Genomic DNA, 20,149 nt, shown 5'->3' with positions numbered 1-20,149 from the left:
CCCTCAGCCTGGGGGTGGCAGCCCCTGGCATTGCTTCCAGCCTGACAGGGCAGGCCCGGGGGAAGCCAGAGCATCCTTAGGGCTCCAGGGCCTGTCCTGACTCAGTGGCCCCAGGCCTTAGCACCGAGTTACCGGCGGCGGCACGGTCAGGGCGTTCCTGCCTGGGGAGGCCTGCCGTGGGCCACCCCTGCACCCTTTGCGGACATACCCTGAGAGTGTCTGCGGGTTTCTGAGCCCTGACAGCAGGATGAGCCCTTCCACTGACCTGCTGTGTGGCCTCTGGCAAGTACATGCCCTCTCTGGGCTCATCTGTAAGACAATGAGAGGGGACTGAGTTACCCCCTAGGCTGCTTCTAGCTTGAACCTCTGGATTCCCCTGACACAGAGAGGAGGTCTCAAACGTTAGAGACCCAGTCGATCCAGAGAAGCTATCCTAGCTGGGGAAGCCAGTGCCTGCCCCAGACCCGAGATGCGCCCCACACTCTCTGCCTCTCTGAGCCTTGGTTTCCTTACCTGTAAGTGGAATAATAGTGTGACGTTGTTGCAGCCCTTGAGCACACTAATCTGCACAAAACCCTCTGCGGTGCCCTGCACGGCGGCGAGCGATTCCTGTGACCTGTAGTGACCACCGGTGATGGCTTCTCTGCCTTCCAGGGCCCTTTTCCATGAAGTGGTGGCGCTAAGGCCGGGATCCATGAGACCATAACCGTGCAGGCCTCGGTGCCCCGCGAAAGGTCCCAGTTACCATGAGATCAGTTGTTTGCATGGGTGTGGCTGGATCCTTCTGCTTCCAGCTCCCATCGTGGGAGCAGGGGCAGCAGAAGCCAGGAAGTGGGCAGAGGCTGGCGGTGGACCCTGCTCGTGGTCCCGTTCTGCCCCCCACGTCCCGGGTGCCAGGCCCAGGGACCTTCGGCATTCCTCCCTGGTTCCAGCCCACGGCTGTGGCCTTTCTGGTAGCACCGTGTGCCCAGCCCCCACCCAGGCCTCATTCTCCAGCAAGCACCCCCTCCCCCCTCTTGCTTCCCCTTGGGGGGGGGGGCTCTCAAACCCTAATTCATGAAACCTGCTGATGTGTAGCCCAGATCCGCAGTCGCCCGGGGTGTCCGTCTCTCCGTGCATCTGTCCATCTATCACACGTCACTTGCCGGTCTGGCCCCCGGGGTTGTGGGGAGCGGGTGCCAGCCGGCCGGCCGGGACTGTGGGCTGTGCGGACCCCAACCCACACCTGTGTGCCACCATCCACCTGGCTCCCCGTCCCATCAGGCACCGCTGTAGGGGATGTACCCACAAAGGTGGAGGGCGAAGGCAGGGCGGGAGATGCCTTCAGAAATGGAAATGGGACCCATTTGTTTGTAATTTACTCCCTGACACTTAACGGGAACCCGATGGGACCAATAAAGGCCCCTCACTCACCCAGCGCCTACCTCAAAAGTGCTGGACCCAGTCCAGTTCTCCGGGGGCAAATGCATCCCACAGCGGAGCGGACCGCTTTGCCCGCTTTGCCCCCCACCGCACGCCTCCCTCCCTCCCTCCGGCCCCTCTCTAAACTTTTGAAAGACGCCTCACTGTTCCCAAGATCAGTGGGGGCTGCCAGCCTTTCCAGGCTGTGGGGCAGGAAGGCGGCGGGGGGCGGGGGGGGGGGCTTGCTTGCAAGGTATAGAGGGGCCAAGGACTAGAATAGTCTGGGCACAAGATAGGCTAAGAGAGGGGCTGGTGATGGAGGAGAAATCCAGTTTTCAATTTTCCTTAAGAGAAAAATGAGTGCATGAGAGACAGAATAATTTTCCAGTGTGCAGGCTGTAAGTAAAACCTCCTTGAGACATTGCGAGTTATTAAGAGAAGGAAAGAAAAGAAATTGTGAAATCAGTTTGCCTTTAGCGGGACTGTACAATGCACTCTTATTTCCAGGGGAATCTAATTAGCGGGCAGGCGGCCGAGCCTGAGAGCGATGGAAGCTGGAGGTTGGGCTGGGGGGCCCCTGTGGCTGCGTGCGAGGGGGCTGGGAGGGTAAACACCGGGCTCCGGGGAGGCGTTGCCCCTCCCCGAATTGCAGGAGGCTCCACTGGCGTGGATTCGAATCCTGCAGCTCGGCTCCGCTTTATGTCTTTGAGTTGGTGGCTTAACGTGAGCTTCTGTTAGAACCAGCAGGATACAAGTCCTTAAGGGTCGAGTCATCGGGGTGGAACGAGGGGACGTATGAGCCGGCCTCCGCACACCCTGGGCGCTCAGGGTTGGCTTATTTCTCTCCTTCGGCAGCCAGGGAGGTTACCAGCCTCCCCACCTCCTACACCTTCCTCATTCCCAGGCGTGCTTGAGAATTCCCCTGACTCAGAATTTCTGAGCCTCTGAATCTTTTTTTTTTTGAAGATTTTATTTATTTATCCATGAGAAACACAGAGAGAGAGAGAGAGAGGCAGAGACACAGGCAGAGGGAGAAGCAGGCTCCATGCAGGGAGCCTGATGTGGGACTCGATCCTGGGTCTCCAGGATGACACCGTTGGCTGAAGCCAGGCACTAAACCGCTGAGCCACCCAGGGATCCCCATGAGCCTCTGAATCTAATCCCTGGGTCCCCCCGGGCTGGTATCACACAGGACTGGCATGCAGCCTGTGAGGCCGCCAAGCGGTCCCCCTCTTCTCCGTCCTCTTGCAGGACACATAAGCTTCTTTTACTAAAAGGTCATATTTTGTTGTCGATGCTGGTGTTGGAAATACATAACAGAAAGCAAAATTGCCCGGAATCATAAGCACATGCATGCACACAGTAGGACCATGGCTAAAACAGTGGGATGTGTGTCCTTCCACGTTAATTCCCCAAAGCACAGGACCCAGCAGCTTCCCATGATATTTCTCCGGATCTCAGATGCCACGTCGTCTCCCACCACCTGCAGCCCCAGGCCAGAGGGTGGTGGCCTTTCCGGCTGCCCGGATCGGGGCTATTTGGAGTCAGCACAGTACGGCACCCGGGTGGAAGGGAAGGGCGAGAGGGAGGGTGGCAGGGGGTCTGCACTCAGGCTCAGCATCCCGACAGACCTGAGTCCCAGTCCTGGCACGGCCACGGGCAACTGCGTGACCTTGGGTAAACCACTGCCTTTCCCGGGGTCTTCTCCTTGGAACTGCTCCAATATCCGTGCCCCCGCCAGGTCTGAGTGTTGCGGGGTGATGCCTGTTACACATGCCACACACAGTACCTGGCAGCAGGTAAGAGCATCACTGTTTCATCTCTGAGGGGAGGACTGCTTGTTCTTTAGGACTGGGGAGCCCAATCCCTCTCCCCCTCGAGGCCTGATTTTTGCCCTCTGAGAACCAGTGTGTTTTCAGATCCCCCCCGCACCCACCCTCTGCGCTGGTTTAACGTAACTAACCTATGGCTGGCCACATTTTGGAAAAATAACATTATTTATTCTATCAAGATTCAGCAAACGGGGCCCGGAGCAATAATTTGCCCCAGGGTGCGAGTAACAGATTTTATTTTTATTGATCAAAAAAAAAATTTTTTTTTTATCAAAAACACATCAAACTAGAAAAGGCGTAAGCAGCAGGATCAAATTGGATTTTAACTCCCTTAAAAACGGGCTCCCTCTGAGCAACCCACTTCCAAAGCCGTCTGACTGTTAGCGGTGAGATCCTGGCAGTCCGGGCGGGCTGAGGGATCACCCCAGTGGAGGCGATTCCGAAGCCTTCGTTAAGACCCCACATTTGCTTCTGGGCCACCTCTGAGTGGACCAAACATCTGGATGCAGAAGGGAGAATTCAGCGGAGTCCCTGTGTGTTGGTTTACAGAGCGTCAATCCCCGGACCTCTTGGAGCCGTGCAGCTGGCTAGTCGGGGCTCTCAGCGTGGGGCCAGGTGTCTGGCGTCGCATAAATACATCTGTAATGAGGTGGTTGTGCGGGATGATCCTAACATCCTCACCAACAGTCACGTTGGCTTGAAGAGCAAACTGTCCCAGGCGTCTGCGGAAACGTTCCAAGTTCTTGCACGGATCTGGGCATATAGGAAGAGGCCACTCATTCATTCATTCATTCATTCATTCATTGGACAAACATGTGTTGAGCTCTTCCCATGGGCCAAGCCCTCTTCTGGGCATTGGGAATAAAAATGATGAACAAACCAGATAAAAGAAGAAGAAAAAAGTCATTCTCCTGGAACAGAAACATTGCCCCTCCAAATAATTCAAGCTAGGAGACGGGAAGATGGGTCACAGAGGAAGCAGGTGTCAGGGGCGGTCCCTGACGTCAGCCTTGGAAAGGTCAGCCTCCTGATACGGCGACAACTCTTTGTTAATATGGGGTAACAGAATCTGATTGGTGAACGTGGAGGGAAGGACGATGGAGGAAGGGAAAGAGGACCTAGGTAGGGAGCCAGGGTGGAGAGAAGGGGTGGAGAGAGGTAGGTCCGGAGGCTGGGGTGGGGTGGGACAGGCTGGGTCCTGGTGAGGGCTCCAGGCATCCTGGGCTGTGGTCTGCTAAGAATCTGATGACCCAGAGGTGCCCGGGTGGCTCAGTCAGTTAAGCATCTGCCTTCAGCTCAGGTCGTGATCTCAGGGTCCTGGGATCGACCCCCATGTGGGCTCCCTGCTCAGAGGGGCGTCTGCTTCTCCCTCTCCTGCTGCCTCTATGCCCACCCATGCTCGCTCTCTCTCCTTTTAAATACATAAATAAATAATCTTTAGAAAAAGAATAAACAAAGAAAAAGGATCTGATGACCCAGACACCATGGCAAGTGGCAGAAACAGGGCTACAGAGAAGGAAGTTCACCTGCCAAGCTTGCTCCCTGGCTGGGGCCACCTTGGGCTGAGTCTCCTCCCCCCCAACCCCAGGGGGAAGCACAGGTCGGGTTTGGGGTCCGCAGGTGGGAGCTGAGGGCTTGCCACTGTCTTTCAGTCCCTCCGTTCCGATGAGAGGTACGAAGCCCTGTATGGTTCTCCCTTTCCCCAGAGCAGCATGATCTTTGTGGCTGCTGTCGCTGTTTTTCTCCGAATTTCGGCAGAACTGTGGTTCTCAAAGTGTGGTGCCCCCCGCCCCCCTCCCGGCCCTCCCGCAGCATCAGCAGCACCTGCCGACTTGGAAATGCACCCTCTTGGCTCCATCTCCCCAATCAGAAGCTCCCCCTACCCCCCACCCCAGGACCTATGTTTCAAGGAGCCCTCCAGGGGATTCTGATGCGCTGACGCTGGTCCAGAAGGTGCTAGGGAGGTGGCTCGATTTCCCTGAAATGTATTTGGTGACTTTTGGGACCTACCTGGGTTGAATGGAAGCTTCACCGCTCAGCATCTGAGAAAGTCTCCCCTCCTCTCTGAGCGTCTCCCGAGGAGCACTGGCCCCTGAGGTGACTGGGAGGGATTCCATGAGAGGACATCATGCACGCTGAGCTCCTGCTGGCGCACAGGACGCCCTCAGTAAGCCGTAACCCCCTTCTTCCTTCTGTTACTGCCTTACTTGGCAGCGGTGAACCCATAAGAGAAAAGTGTTCCACAGGGCAGGTGCCGGTCAAATCAACCTCGCCGGCTGTGAGAGCAAGAGAGTCCCAGCATCTTGGAATCCCGACCCAAAGGGGGATGATTTAGTCCCGCCCCCTTTTCTTACAGGTGAAGAAACAGAAGGTGGGTAGCAGGGGGCACAGCGGGTCACAGCCACCCCGTCCTCCCCACACCGGTGCTCTTCTGACCACCCAGCCTGTGTCCCCCCACCCCTGTCCTGTCCTGAGTCATCCTGCACAGTGACCCACAGTGGGGAGGCCCAGATGAGCCCCTAGCTGCTTTCCATGAATATCTTTGGAAGCCAGACATCGCGTCTGTTTTGTTCTGTGCAGTCTCAGCCGTGGGTAGCTCAGAACCTGCACAAGCCCAACACCTGTGTGGGGGGTGATTGGATTCACACCTGGGGAGGCAGGAGCCCGGGCCAGGAGGGAGGGCGGCAGGCCCCGGGGGGCCCCCTGCAATCAGTGGGTGCAGGCGATGGCCCTCCCACCGGCTGGCCAGCATCCTGGCCCCGGGGACCTGACTCGGAGCCGGTGGCTGCTTCAGGACCAAGTTTTCCAGGGTTGGGGCATCTGCCTGACATAATACGTAACAGTAATTAAGAAATAAGCCGCCTTGCCCAGCTTCACAGCGATCATTTGGCTAAGTAACTACCATGGTCCAGTGCCTCAAAAATCACCATTAGAGTACGCTCCTTATGGCCATAAAATTTCTCGTTTTCTGCCTTTCATCGGCCTCCCCCTGCAATCTTCGCCTTGCTTTATTTATACATTCGTCCTCAAACAATGGCAATAAACTCTTTCCCAGAGTGTTGCAAATCAGAAATTTGTCCACATTTTTCCACCACCTTCCACTGTGGACCTGCTCTGCCTGGGAACAGCCCGGCCAGGCCAGCTGGAGAGGCCCGGTTGCGGCAGATTGATGGGAGCATGACAGGGTGGGGTTGCTGGGGAGAGAGGGCGGGGAGGGGCGGCCGAGAATGCACCATGAAAGGCCTCCGGCTGCCCAGCGACCAGCCCAGCCCGAGACACGAGGGGCCCAGGACTGGCCTAGGGAGAGGCGGGGAGGGGTGGGGAGACATAAGCCTTCCCTACCCCTGTCCCCTAAGAGAAGAAGAAGGGCCTGGGGACCACTGAGAAGCGGATGATGGTCGTGAAATCTGTCCCTCCCTGTCCCTACGAGAATCAGATGATTTCAGGGGGTCTTGAAGCCCGCCCTGCACCCCCAATTTAGAACCCCAGTCCCTTCTGGAGCTCCTCCTTGCCCTCATCAATCGATCACTATTTATCCAGCAACAGGCATTTATTGAAAGCCCTATTGTGTGCCAGGAATGGTACTGAACTCTGGGAGTGTGAAGTGGTGAATAAATCAGATATAGCCCAGGCCGCCTTCTCAGGGTTGTTCCTAAAGATCCAGGAGGATAGAGAAAATGATGCTCAGGAAGGAATTAAGACGTGTGCCAAAGGTCATACAGCAAGTTGGAGGCAAAGTCAGGAGCAAGCTTCAGGGTTGTCATCCAGAGCCCCTGGTCGTCCCAGCCGCCCACAGACCCCCTGGGGACCCGCCTCTGGACAAGGTGACAGTTGCCTCATCTGGTGGTGTGTGGGGTGTGGGGAATGGGTGCCTGTAGCCAGTGTGGGGGGCACTTCTGCAGTGAGTATTTGCATTTTAATCTGGAATTCTGGAGGCGGCAGTAGGTGGGGAAGTCACTCCAGTTGACGGCTTTGGTGTTGGTCTACAGAGGGGAAGTCTGTTCCATTAGGTGGGCTTCCCAGGTAGAGCTTTTAGATTCTTTTTTTTTTTTTTTTTAACATTTTATTTATTTATTTATTTATTTATTTATTTATTTATTTATTTATTTATTTATTCATGGGAGACACAGAGACAGAAGCAGAGGGAGAAGCAGGCTCCATGATTCCGGATTCTGGGATCAGGACCTGAGCCAAAGGCAGACGCTCAACCTCTGAGCTATCCAGGCGGGTGTCCCGAGCTTTTAGCTCCTAAGGAGGGAGCCTGGCCTCCATTAACGCACTCGCCCCAGTGTCGGGGGAGGCCTGGCTTGCCTTTCCAGCGATCCTGCTCGACCTTTGCATTCATGTTGTGGGCTCAGCCTGCACCTCTGCCCACTTTTAAGGGAGTGGTCCTCGGTCTAAAGGCAGGATTCTGAGATACCTGCTGGTTTCCCTAGTGGTGGGCATTCGTTGCGGGAGCTTTGCTCAGTGTGGGGCTGTGGGGCATCCAGTAGGTGTTTAATGAATACCTGTTGGGCACACACTCCTCTGTGCTCCCTGACGTGGAACGTGACATTGGGTGTTGGAGTTTTCTGGGAGGCCCTATTTAAAGAAAGTGGAGGTGGGGATGGTTGGAAGTTGGATGGATAGAAATGACTCAGCGCAGAGTCCTGAGAGAGAATCTCTCTCAGGCTCTGGGGAAGTGGCTCTGGGGAAGCCTGAGTCATTCTTTGTGTCTGTGATGACAAAGTGCAGGGTTTCTTTGTTAAACCGATGGCTGCAATTCCTACCAACGACTGTCATTAAGAACGTTCTAGAGTGGGAGCACCCAGATGGCTCAGGGGTTGAGCATCTGCCTTCAGCTCAGGGCATGACCCCGGGGGTCCTGGGATCGAGTCCCGCATCAGGCTCCCCGCATGGAGGCTGCTTCTCCCTCTGCCTATGTCTCTGCCCCCCCCTCTCTCTCTCTGTGTGTCTCTCATGAATAAATAAATAAAATCTTAAAAAAATATATAACATTCTAGAATGATAGGAACCACAGCGCCATTACCAGGGCAGGGTGATACCCAGCTGTAATAGAGAAATGAGTTTCTACCCTCAAGATTGTCCAGTCTTATCGGGAAGGCACAACCTCAGTCTCTGCTGGGGTGTCCTCAGTTCGATGGAGGGGACACCCAGTCCTCACACACAAGAAGTTCAGAGAAAGTTCTTACAAGCCGGAGGATCGGGTGTATTTGGCAAACAGAGCATATGGATTAAACGTTAACCGTCGGTCCCCAGCAGGAGTCGGTCGATGCCAAGTGCTGGGCGGGTGGCGCGGGCGGCGGATGCCCCGGGATTCAGGGAGGGCCTCGTGGTGGCGCTGGGCTCTGGGTGCAGCTCTGCAGGATGGCGAACTAGGAACCAGGTGAGGGAGGCCGTCACCCCAGGCTGCAGCGAGGTCCTGGGCCAGCACAGGGACCTCGGACGCCAGGCTCCTGTAGGCCTCCGGGGCCACCTATCACTGGGCTGTGGAGTTAGTGTCCCCGTGTGCCTGTACGACGGGGCTGCTGTGGGACTCTGAGTCACTGCAGGAAAGGCACGGGGTGCGGCCAGGACACATCAGCCGCCTTCATGCCCAGTCCTGCCGTAGGAGACTTGGTGAGGCCACAGAGCCCCGTGTTCAGGGTCCGAGGGTCCAGCGAGCCCCAGGCTGCGGCCCTTCCTCGGGGCCGAGTACGGAGGCAGGGGGTTCGATGGATGGACGGAGGCAGCAGCCCGGGGGGCTGAGCCCCTTTCCGCCTCTGCCTCCTTGGATGACTTTGCAACTGGCTGAACCTCTGTGGCTCCCAGAGTTCCAGCAGGGAGGAGGCGCGAGGGGGTGGCGGGGACAGCCGGTCGGTCGGGCAGGCTTGGCTTCTCAGGCGTCTGGCCCTTTCACAGTGGCTTTGTGGGGCGCCAACGGGTGGCCGGCCTGCCGCTTCCTCGCCGCCACGCGGGGCAGCTTCATCTGGCCGCTGGGGCCCCAGCTGCTGGTTCCCCTTCGCTGACCTCGAGGCCTCGAGCCAGGCCTTCCCAGGCCCCGCTTCCTGAGGGCCTGGCTCCCTCTTTGGTCCTTGGGGCCGGTGAGCTCTTGTGCGCCAGCAGGTGCCTTACCTGAGCTCTGGGATGTTGTGTCCCCTGCCCACCCCCGGCCCTGGGAGCAGGAGGGCGGGGGCCCGCCCGGGTCTGTGCCAAGCACTGGCCATGGGATAAATAATTAAGGATGCCAAAGCGGTCACCATTCATTGAATCATTCATTCACACAAGCATTCATTCCTTTGTGCTTGCCTCTGGAGGGGGGGTGCAGAGGAAGGTTGAGTTCTCGCCGTATGCCACCCCCAATATTAACTGCAGGAGGAGGGGCGCCTGGCTGGCTCAGTCGGTAGAGCGTGAGACTCTTGATCTTGGGGTTGTGAGTTCGGGCCCCAGTCGGGGACAGAGATGACTTCAAAATAAAACTCTTAAAAAACCCCAGCAGTGGGACGCCTGGGTGGCTCAGTGGTTGAGCACCTGCCTTCAGCCCAGGGCGTGATCCTGGTGTCCCGGGATCGAGTCCTATGTTGGCCTCCCCACAGGGAACCTGCTCCTCCCTCTGCCTGTGTCTCTGCCTCTCTCTGTGTGTCTCTCATGAATAAATAAATAAAATCTTTTAAAAATAAATTAATTTGAAAAACCCAGTAATAGTGATAATAGCTCACGTACATTGAGCACTTACTGTATGCCTGGCACTGTTAGAAACCCTTGTCTTGTAGCAATTCATTTAATCTTCATCCGTGATGGCTCTATTATTCCTTTCCTCGTTTTACAGATGTAGGGTCTGCGACCCAGAGGAGGGGAGTAAATTTCCCGAAAGAGTGTGGGGAGCAGGCTGTGATCACCGCATCAGAGGCACCATTTGATGTTTCTTGAGGTTCCCATCCTGCAGCCACGCGGTGCCCTGAGGAGCAGGCGCCTGGAGCTCTTATTCCCAGGGTGGGTGGGAGAATGGGGAGCCCAGGAGGGCGGGTGACATGCTCAGGGTCACACGGCAGCTCAGGGTGTGAGCCTGGAGGGCCAGCTCCTCCCCCTGCCAGGCTGTATGAACTAGAGGAGAGACTGGGTCTGGAGGAGAGCGGCTGGGCCGGGAACCCCGGACCCCCTCCACCCACCCCCACCTCCAAATCCCATTTTAGAAATGACAGGAATGAGGCTCAAATGTTGAACAACGCCACGCAGCATCTATAGCTTGTTGGGGGCAAATGCAGTCTCGAAGCCCAGGTCCATCTGACCCCACGGCTTCCCTCCCCGCACCTGCCCCTGGCCACCTGGGCCACGCGCCGTAAGATGGGACCCGACGGCGGCAGGCTTCCTTCGGGCGCTGACGTGCAAGCTCTGCTGTCGCCCCAGCACCAAGCATCGCTCTTCCTGTCCTTACACGAGGTCGATGAGTTAAGTGGCTGAAATCGTCCAATGAAGAAGTTAAAAAAAAAAAAAACTGATGATTATTTTCAAGATTGTCTTAAAGCCGCAGGAAGGGTGTGAAAGGGGCTGGTGAGCTGAGCTCCTCCTGCCCCCAAGCCACTTCCCCTCGCCCCCCCACCACCTGTAGCTGCGGTCCCCTCTTCCGAAACTCCGGGTTTTCTGTGTATGAGGCCAGCGGGTTAAAGAGACCGAGTTGGAAGGACCCTCTTGACGTCTTCAGTTTCCAGCTCTTGCTCAGGCAGGGAAACCTTAGTCTGGAATTCCCTGCACCCGGACGGTCCCAGCCCTCTGCGAACCCTCCCTTCTCTCCCACGTGGGGCTCGTGCTTAGGTTCACACAGATCCGTGCAGAACCAGCTCCGGTTCCGTCGCGAGACAGCGTGGCTCTGAATTCGGGTGCAACTACACAGTACCGGCCCAGACAGTACTACCTCCTTCTTCCCAGGTGTGCCCCTTCCTAGCAGGAGTGTATGCAGAGTGCCCTCTAGCGCCTGAGGACGGTACTAGGCCGTTAGCCGAGAAGCCGGGATCTGAGAACACCCCACTGGGAGGAGGGGGGCCCACATTTTGTAACGCACATTATGTGCACATTATGTACCTGCAGTTTCAAGGTTACAAGAAAAAGGCCACCTGGTGGGGATGGAGGGGGGACTTCCTGGAGAAAGGAGAGTTTTGTCGGGTTTAGGTTGTCATAAAGTGAGATCCCGCCCCGTTTTCTAAAGACACTCTCCTTGCTCCTTCCCATCCTTGATTCGGGAGAATGAAGTTGGGCCTGTTGACTCAGTGGCTGAGAAATCGCCTGGGGTGTGGAGTGGGACAGAAATCCCCGCCTCGCCGGGGCCTCCCAAGCCCCGGGAGGCCTCCCAGAAAGCAGGACTGACATGAACCGAGTGTGGATGGACGGTGTGGCTGAGCCCCAGCCCTCTGAGAGCACAGAGGTGGGCACCCCAGAGCCGGAGCGAGGGCGGCGGCCTCGGGAGGCTTCCTGAAGGAGTGATCCCAAGCTGATCAGGAAGGGCGAGGACCCGTGGAAGCTCACGTTTACCGAGCACTGTCGTCTGTGACGCTGATTCGTGTGCCTTAGTCTAGCCTCTTGTTTACTCGTTCGTTCGCTCATTCGTTCATTCGACAGATATTCGGGCATCCACTCTGTGCCAAACATTGGAGATTTATCAGTGAACAAAAAAGATGAAACCACCCATCGTCGTGGAGCGTCAGTGATGGCCAGGATGATGGTTGGCTGGGGGGAGGGGGCAATAAAACAGATTAGTTAGCCCATCCGATTGTGACACGTGGTGTGGAAAAAAAGGGAAAGCAGGAAGATGGGCGGTGGGGTGGGGTGGGGGGATGCCTAATAGTGTCCATGTTTTACATGCATGGAATCCACAGAATCCAGGGAAACTGCATCAGAAGCCTGTGCTCGTAGACGCCCTGCTCGACTTTGGCCTGGACAGCTGCAAACTCAGGCCCAGACGGGCACGGGGAGGGTGCTCCAGGCCAAGGGCACAGCCTATGCAAAGGCTGGTGGTTGCTGGAGCAGGAGATGGTTGCTGGAGTCCAGGGAGAGAGGAGAGGGCAAACTGAGGCAGGATGAGGTGGGAGGGGGTTGGGCTATAGGGTGGGTTCAGAGCCAATGGGGATTCTGAATCTCCCGGCTCTGGTGCTGGCCTGGTGGCATGGAGGGGACGTGAAGAGAGAGGACGAGGCTGTAAGGGCTGAGCGCCAGGCCTTCGATCCCCGTGCTGAGATGGGCACCCAAGAGGAGGGCGGGCAGAGGAGGTGGACAGGAGGAGCTGGCTTCCAGGGAGCTTTCACATGGGTCCATCCGAACCCCGCCTCTCCGCCACCCCACCCCCAGCCGGGCCTGAGCCTGGGACCCGGGTTGCCAGCCCTTGTGTGGGGCCGGGCTCCCACGGGCATCCCCAGCCTTGCGCCACGCGCTGGTTACAGCTGAGCGGTTCTGCGGAGGGGCCGGGAGGGGCTCCCGCCTGGGCCCCGGCTCGCCCGGCCCCCAGCTGAGCTGTAAATGACTTTTCCATTTTCCGAGCCCTGCGCCCAGGCCTGTTTGGTATTCAGGGACGCCAGGCCCACACTCGCCAGCTCTCGGCTCTGCCCGAATTACTTGATTAAAACGCATATCAACTATTATGTGATTCGTTTCTCTGCCGCGGCTCGCGCGGGGCCTATGTTAAACTGTAATGAAGACTGGGTTAGGAGGCAGCGGGGAGGGGAGCGCGGGGCTGGGGTGGGGTGGGAGGGCGTCGCTGGGTGGTCGGGCAGCTGGGAGACGGACCCCAAACCTCAAGGCCACCGCTGGCTTCCTCAGATCCAGGATGACAGGGATCTGCAGCTGGCCAGCTGCCTCCTGCCTTCTGAGAAGTTGGTAGGCCCATCCCATTTCCAGGGTCTTCCTCTGGCCCAAAGGAGAGCTGGGAAGGTTGGGGGGCGGGGATGGAGAACGAGCCACCTCGGTCTTCATGCTCAGAAATGGAATGCTTCACCATCTGGGACTACTCCAGGGCAAAGGTGACTCTCCCTGGGCTGTGAGTCCTGAGTCCTGGGTTTGCTTCCCAGCCTCACTGCCCCCGGGACTCCACCGATCATCTGTAAAATGGGGCTGATATTGCCTGCTCGGCCGTCAGCGTTATTGGAGAGACTGTGGTGGACCGGGGACAGAGCTTGCAAACTGTAGGGTGCGGTGCACGTGCATAGGGTGATGACTGTTGCAGTGTGTCGGGGTTCAGGAGGAACTTTGTAATTGTTCTGTCAAGGCCTATGCATCTAAGAAGCCTTTGCTGAGCACCTGCTGTGTGCTGGGCACGGTGTGTTCCACCCAGGGATCTCCCAGCCCAATGGGGACCAAGAGACCCAGAAATAGGCAGGTTGGGTTCCCCTGAGGAGCTCTGAGGGCCCAAGAAGGGGCACGGAGACCAGTGTGGGTGTGCTCAGGAAGCCTTGCTGGGGAGGGGAGGCCCCCCCATGAACTGGGTTCTGCTGGATGAGCAGAGGGAGCCCAGCGAAGGGGGTGAGGTGTTCCGAGCAGAGGAAGCTCACGGTCAGAGGCACGGTGGTGCGAGGCAGCCTGGCTTGGTCATTTAAGGATGATGCCAAGAGCTGGCCAGGGAACCTGGGGGGTGACGGGGTGAGTCTGCGCACACGGGCAGGGCTGACGGTGTTGGGGCCTCACCGCGTAGCCGAGGCTTCCGGGGTCAGCGGCTGTGAGAGCCGGCAGGCTGGGAAGGAGGTATGGAGGCTGAGGTAGAGGCTGGAAAAGAGGCTCCCCGGTGATAATCTATCCACTTCCGTCAACCCGGCCTGGGCTGGACTCGGCCTGCGCACACCTCCGTCCTGCCCACTCTTAAGCTTCGACAAACCCGGCAGCTCCCGTCCCCCTTGCTGTCCCTCATCCTGTTCTGTGTTCAGGGCGCTCTGAGGCTCTGAGTCCTGCAGCTGTTGGTGTCCTGACCCGGCCCCAACTCCTACAGAAGCGAAGTTTCCTCCATCAGACCGGGAAATTCCCAGAAGAGGCGTGATACCTCCTCCATCAGATTGGGAGCTTCCTAAGACAGAGGCTGTTTTCCCCCCATACGGTTGGAGGGGGCTGTTTTATCCTTGCTCTGTATTGGACTCCCCACATCCCTGAGCAGAGACAGGACCCAGGAACCCAGAGAGAGGGTCCCTCGCCCTATCCCTCTGTGTTGGGGCCACCGCACCCCTGCACCAGCCCCGTCCCACCCCTCTTTGGGACCTTTCCATCTCACAGCTGCATGGGGGCAAAGTGGCTGCTCTCCCAGCGCCCACCCCAAATCCTCTGTCTAATGAGCGTGCTCCGTGTCCACTCTGCCCACGTGACCCCCCCTCCCCAGGCTCCTGTGTGGACCGCAGTGAATTTCAGGATTGAATCCTTGGGGCTAGTCGTTTTTGGCTTTGAGCCCCAGATGTGCTGGGGAAGGTGCCCCAAGGGCTCCAGCTGTGCCAGCCTGGCCCTCCCCTCAATGACAGGAAGCTGGGCAGCCGGGAAACGGGAGAGGAGGGGGTCGGATCTGACCTCAGGTCTCTGCCTTTAGGGAACGGTGTAGACAATGAGGGGAACGTTGGCTTGCCATTGGTTCCCTTGTCATGCGGCGTCACAACCAGGGACGGCCTGGCCTTGGCCAAGAAATAGCAGGGATGACCACCCAAAGGCCGAGATGGGATGGAGGGAAGGGGACCGGGGCAGAGGGACGTTCCTCCAGACCGGATGACGTCCCGCCGTGGACACGGCCCCATGACCACGTTGCCCATGGTGCCCTTTGCTGCGCCAGGCCTCGGCATGTGCTCTTCCCCCGGCCCAGGACACGTAACACCTAAGAGTCCGTATTAGGTATTTTAGGGAGGGAGGAGGAGGTTGTCCCTTGTGGCAGAGGCCTAGACCTATTTGTATAACAGACACTTAAAGCAGTTGAAGAACAGGGGTGGGGACAGGCTGCAGATGTGGGTACTTCTGGGAGACTTTGGGCAGTTCACATTGCTTCTGTGTGACTCAGTTTCTCCTGGCTGTTGTGTGATCATATGTCTGAGACCCTTCCAGCTTGACTCTCGGACTGTGTTGTGAGCACAGTGTACCCAGCCCGGGCAGGGCAGGAGGGGGGCAGCACCCAGCAGGTGCTCTCTTGATGCTCTGGTGGACCAATGAATGACAAAACATAGAAGTGCCTCCAGGAATTGCAAAGATGGAGGTGGGAGCGGAGGGGGAGAGAGCTTGAAGGCAAAGAGGAAAGAGGAAGGAAGCAGGAGTGGAAGATAATCTCTGACGGCCTGCTTCTTCTTTCCCTTCCCCTTCCTTGGCCCTCCTCTGAGCTGCCCACAGTTCCCCAGGGGCCTCAGAGGGTGCAGCTCCAGAGTCCTGGCTAGGCCACTCCTTGTTAGCATTCCCTCTGCTGGACCAAGACGGGTAAGAGGCACAGGATCAGTGGGGCCAGGAAGCCTGTTCAGTCCCCAGGGTGTCTTCATCTCTGATGCCAAGGGGCTTGAGCAAGCCCTTCCTGCAAACCCTCCTGGCCTGGACCTGGCCTGCTAGCCCCATCCAGGGCTGAGAAGTAAGCTGGCTCCAGACAACTGGGCCCTTTCCGCACAGGAAGCAGTGGCCTTCATTCACCCCCAGACTCCAGAGTGGAAATTAGTAAGGACCATCACGTAGAGACCATGGCCACAACCAAGGTAGTCAGGTAAAGTCTCCTCTTCCAGCCTGGAAGGTCCCTCAGAGATCCCAAAACATCCCAGCAAGGCCCTGTGTGTAGAAGTCACATAGTCCAAAACTTTCATGTTATAAGCAAGGAAACTGAGGCCCAAGGAGGGAAGGTGGCCTTCCTAGGGTCATGGGTCTGGGGCATTTAGGGGTGGAGCCCGGTCTGGAATGGAAGCTTCCTGACTGCCAGCCCGGAGCACAGGCACATACCCTCTTTTCCCTCTCTCCCTTTCTTCTGGCCTTCCTGATTTACTTAGTTTTTGCGATATTTTCCCCGAATGCTATAGCATTGCTGTCTAAATGGTCATTTAAAAACTACTAAGTACAAACAAACATAAAGAAAAAAAAAACAAAAGCTCTGTCACCGCGAAGGTTAATGTTGGTTAATCTTTCGAGTATAGTGTGTCATGCGTGCGTTTTCCAAAAGTGGGATTGATCTTTGCGCACTGGTGCAAACCTTGCCTTTTTCTTAAAGTTAGGTGTGTGGAGGAGTTCATGCACAGCCGAACTCTCTGATTTTGGAGAATATAGCCCTAGAAAATTTCAGCGAATGGATTTCATCATGAAACTACTCCGAGTCCTATGTCCTGGACATTCTTCTGTGCCAGTGGAGCTAATCTAAATACCCACCTATAGGGGATTGGAAAAAAAAAAAAAGATCATGCCGTAAAGTATTTGACCAATCCCCTAAGGCTGGGCATGGAGGTTGCTTCCCACCCGTCACTCTGGTAAACAGTGCTGTGGGAAGCATACTGTCTCCTTGTGTTCAAGAGGGATCTGATTGTCAACGCAGCGGTGGGTCAGAAGGTGGGCGCCAAGCACCTCTCCGTCTCACTAGCCCCCCCACCCTGTCCTTCCCTCTCGCCTGGCTGCAGGGAACCGGCTGGACGAGGGCTCGGACGTGGAGTCGGAACCCGACCTCCCTCTGAAGCGCAAGCAGCGCCGTAGCCGGACCACCTTCACGGCGGAGCAGCTGGAAGAGCTGGAGAAGGCCTTCGAGAGGACTCACTACCCGGACATCTACACCCGCGAGGAGCTGGCTCAGAGAACCAAGCTGACCGAGGCGCGGGTCCAGGTGAGGCGGCGTCCTGGGGGTTTGCACCGCAGGCATGGTGAAGAGGGGGCAACCGAGGAGGTGGGGGTGGCCGGCATCCCAGGGCTCAGCGGGCCCCCAGCGGGTTCTGCGGCAGGTGGTCCAGGGACCTTGGAGGCAGTAATGCCACTGACACTTGATGCAGAGTAAGTGGGCGGCAAGCGTGGGTTGAGGGGCTGAGCAAGTGGCGGACGGCCCAGGGAAGCCAGGATGTGCAGTGGGGCCTGCTGGATCGCGCTCATCCTTCCTCCAGAAGACAGGGTTCAGGAAGCGTGAACGTCTCTGAATCTCTGATGAGGGGAGGAAGTGTTTAGGAGGAAGATTTCTGAAGGGCCCAGCTTCTTAAGACGGGTAAAGAGTTTCCCGTTGCAGGCAGCATGCGAGCACACAGAGCGGGCACGTCCTGGGGGGGTTAGGAGCATCAGAGGGAGGGTGTGCAGACTCGAACCCCCCCCACGCCCTCAAGTGTGTGGGTCCCCATCAGTGGGGCTGGGGGAAGGGAGGGTGGAGAGGGAGCAGAGCCTGCCTGGGCATGGCCTGCCCCTCACCTGCACCCTGGCCAGCAGCCTCCCATGCCAGGTGCAGGAGGAAGGCCCAGGGTCGTGACGTGTAGCTCCTGTGGGAACCCATTCCTGGCCTGTCGTCCCGTAAGCGAGCGAGGCGGGTCTGTAGGAGGGGCTGCCCTAAACTGCTCCCTGGGGCCTCCCAGATGAAGAGAACCAGCCTTTGCTGGGCGCCCGCTTTGTTCCCACCTCACACGTGACCTAGTGGAACCTCAGACCGTGAGGAAGGCGCCCACAGGTGGGCCACAGGTGCAGAAACAGCCTCAGGGGAGCGACAAGTCCAGGGGCACAGAGCTCAGCTGGGGCTGAACTGGGCCCGGAACTCAGCCTGGCCGATGCCAAAGCCCAAGTTCTTCCCGTGGGGAAGGAAGAAGTTGACTCAGAGCCTGGGATCTGAAAGCAGTAGGGAAAGTTCTAGAAGCAAGTTGTCGCGTAAGTGCTCCAGGAGCTGGGGCACCTCCCTCCACCCTCCCCACCCCCAACCCCTGGAGTGGGGGGTCCTTGGCTGCCTTTGAGGGAGACCCCCAGGGGACGGGGGCAGGCGGCAGCAGCCAGCTCATCTCATTCCCTCCCCTCCTCTCCAGGCTGACATCTGAGCCTGCCCTGGGCTCCGGGCCTCCCTCCCCCGGCTCTGATCCTCCTGCAGCTGTTCTCCTGGGCACATTCCTGGGTGCTTTCTCATTCCCACGTCTGGCGGCCGCGGCTGCTTCCCACCACCTTGAAGCCTGACCGCTCCTTGTAAAATTTCCTGGCTGTCAGGGCAGTGCTTTTACTGGCCCAGGGGACCCAGAAACAGGTGTCACTCAAGGTCCAAGGAGGGAGGGGGGCTGGGAACAGGGGGCGCAGCCAGAGCCTGGGGAAACCCATAGCGAGGGGGCCGGGGCAGAGCTCTTGCACATGCTGACTCCTCTATCATCCTGTGGGCAGTGAGTCTTCCCAACCTTAGCCTGAGAACTTAGCTTGATCCCAGTAGAGGAGGGGCCAGGATATGTTGAATTTTTAAAGAATGAACAAAGGTTGACCCAAAAAACCCCACCACCAACAACAAATCAAGACAGGAATGATAGAACATTTGGCCTGGAGAAGAGATTTTGGAGGATGCAGCTAAGAGGCTCCAGAAGGTGGGACTGGGAGCCACAGGCTGGGGTGTCCATTGGTCTCTGACTCTGATCAGCTGTATCACCTTCCACAGATCAGTTTCCCCCCTGAGACCTCATTTCCCATCTATAAGTAAAGGCAAGGAACTAAATGATCCCTAAGGCTCCTTAAAGTTCTAGGATCCTTATCTATTAACAATCAGAACTGCCTTTTGAAGTGATGAGATCCCCGTTACCAGCAGCGTTCAAGCCAAAGTACACTGTCCAGGCGATCCGAAACCCTGGTGAGGGGGCTCCTGCTGTGGAGAGTAGGGCCGGGAACTCAGAGCCTCCCGAGCGCTGCCCAGATCCTATGGTTTGGGGATCTTGGATCTGTTTCTAAGGGTCTGTGGTGTTTGGATTATGGATTTTGCAGTCCTGGGACGTGTCACCTCAGTGGCCCCACGAGATGGTGGGAAAAGTGGAGCGTTTCCAAGCGGGCTCAGTTCCTGGCCTTAGTTCTCGCGTCTGCAGAGCAGAGGTGACGGCAATAGCCCTTCCTGTTCTAGGGGCTGAATGCTTACATGTGAAAACACACGCCCTCCAAGTGAGGAAGGGCCCGGCACACAGAAGCGCCGTCAGTGGGGTACATTCATATTGAACTCCACCCGTTCTTGACGGGTGGCCTCTCTGGCTGCCCTGGAAATGCCCAGTTCATCCACCCGGCACTCCCTTAGGAGCACCTGCTGGGTGCCGGGCGCTGTTCTAGGTGCTGGGGACTCGGGGGACAGAAATCCCCGCTGCCACGGAGCTGGCAGCCCAGAGAACGAGGCAAACAGGTAAACATGCCAGGCGGGGCTCTGCTAACTCAAACGCGTTACCTCCCTCTGGCTCTGCTCCAGCCCCGCTTTTGAAGCCCACGGGGTGTTACTTGGCATCGCTGATGTCTGGGGGTGGGGGGAGACACCCCTGTCTCAGCTGGCAGCAAGCCACCAGGAAGCGTGGGGATGGGGGTCAGGCAGGAGGACACATGCCTGGGGACCGAGAACTTTCTCTGGAAGCACCTTCCCTGTTAAACAATTAGGGGCCAACCGTACATCTTCCTTGGAGGTAAACGAATCCACTGTGTCCCAAGTGCCAGGATCTCCGAGCCTCTGTGTTTTCCTCCAGAAGCAGAAGCCACCCTGCCTGGGACCCCATTTAGGAAGCGCCAGCAGGACTCACTGATTAACACCCGAGACTGAATCTTTCCATAACAGGAGATGATGAGTGTAGTGCTCCTACCCAGCTCCCAGGGTGCTCCCCCTCTGCTCTCCAAGGATGCAGCCCCGATCAGGGCTTCTGGGTGGGTGCTGGGGCTACCCCTGTCCCGACCCCCCGCCCCGGAGCCCCCATCCCCTACCTGGGAATGGGCAGCTTGTGCCGGATGCTGGCTAAGAGCTCTTTCAGCGCAGCCATCGGCGGCTTTCGAGCGGAGTGACACGCGTAGATGTTGCC

General features: G+C 57.5%; 1 protein-coding gene across 3 annotated transcripts in view; it reads left to right on the top strand.

The window, feature by feature from the left end:
• The window catches only part of PAX7 (paired box 7), a 97,216-nt gene that overhangs the window by 35,469 nt on the left and 41,598 nt on the right, over positions 1 to 20,149 (top strand). For all 3 annotated transcript variants that reach the window (XM_041767340.1, XM_041767341.1, XM_041767339.1), the window contains exon 5: positions 16,796 to 16,995. In XM_041767340.1, the coding sequence (XP_041623274.1) occupies positions 16,796 to 16,995 (200 nt within the window). The remainder of the gene's footprint in view (positions 1 to 16,795; positions 16,996 to 20,149) is intronic.

Source organism: Vulpes lagopus, chromosome 8 (assembly GCF_018345385.1).
Source record: "Vulpes lagopus strain Blue_001 chromosome 8, ASM1834538v1, whole genome shotgun sequence".
Classification (NCBI taxonomy): domain Eukaryota; kingdom Metazoa; phylum Chordata; class Mammalia; order Carnivora; family Canidae; genus Vulpes; species Vulpes lagopus.
The sequence above is the reverse complement of the archived record's forward strand: the minus strand, read 5'-3'. Positions and strand labels throughout refer to the sequence as shown.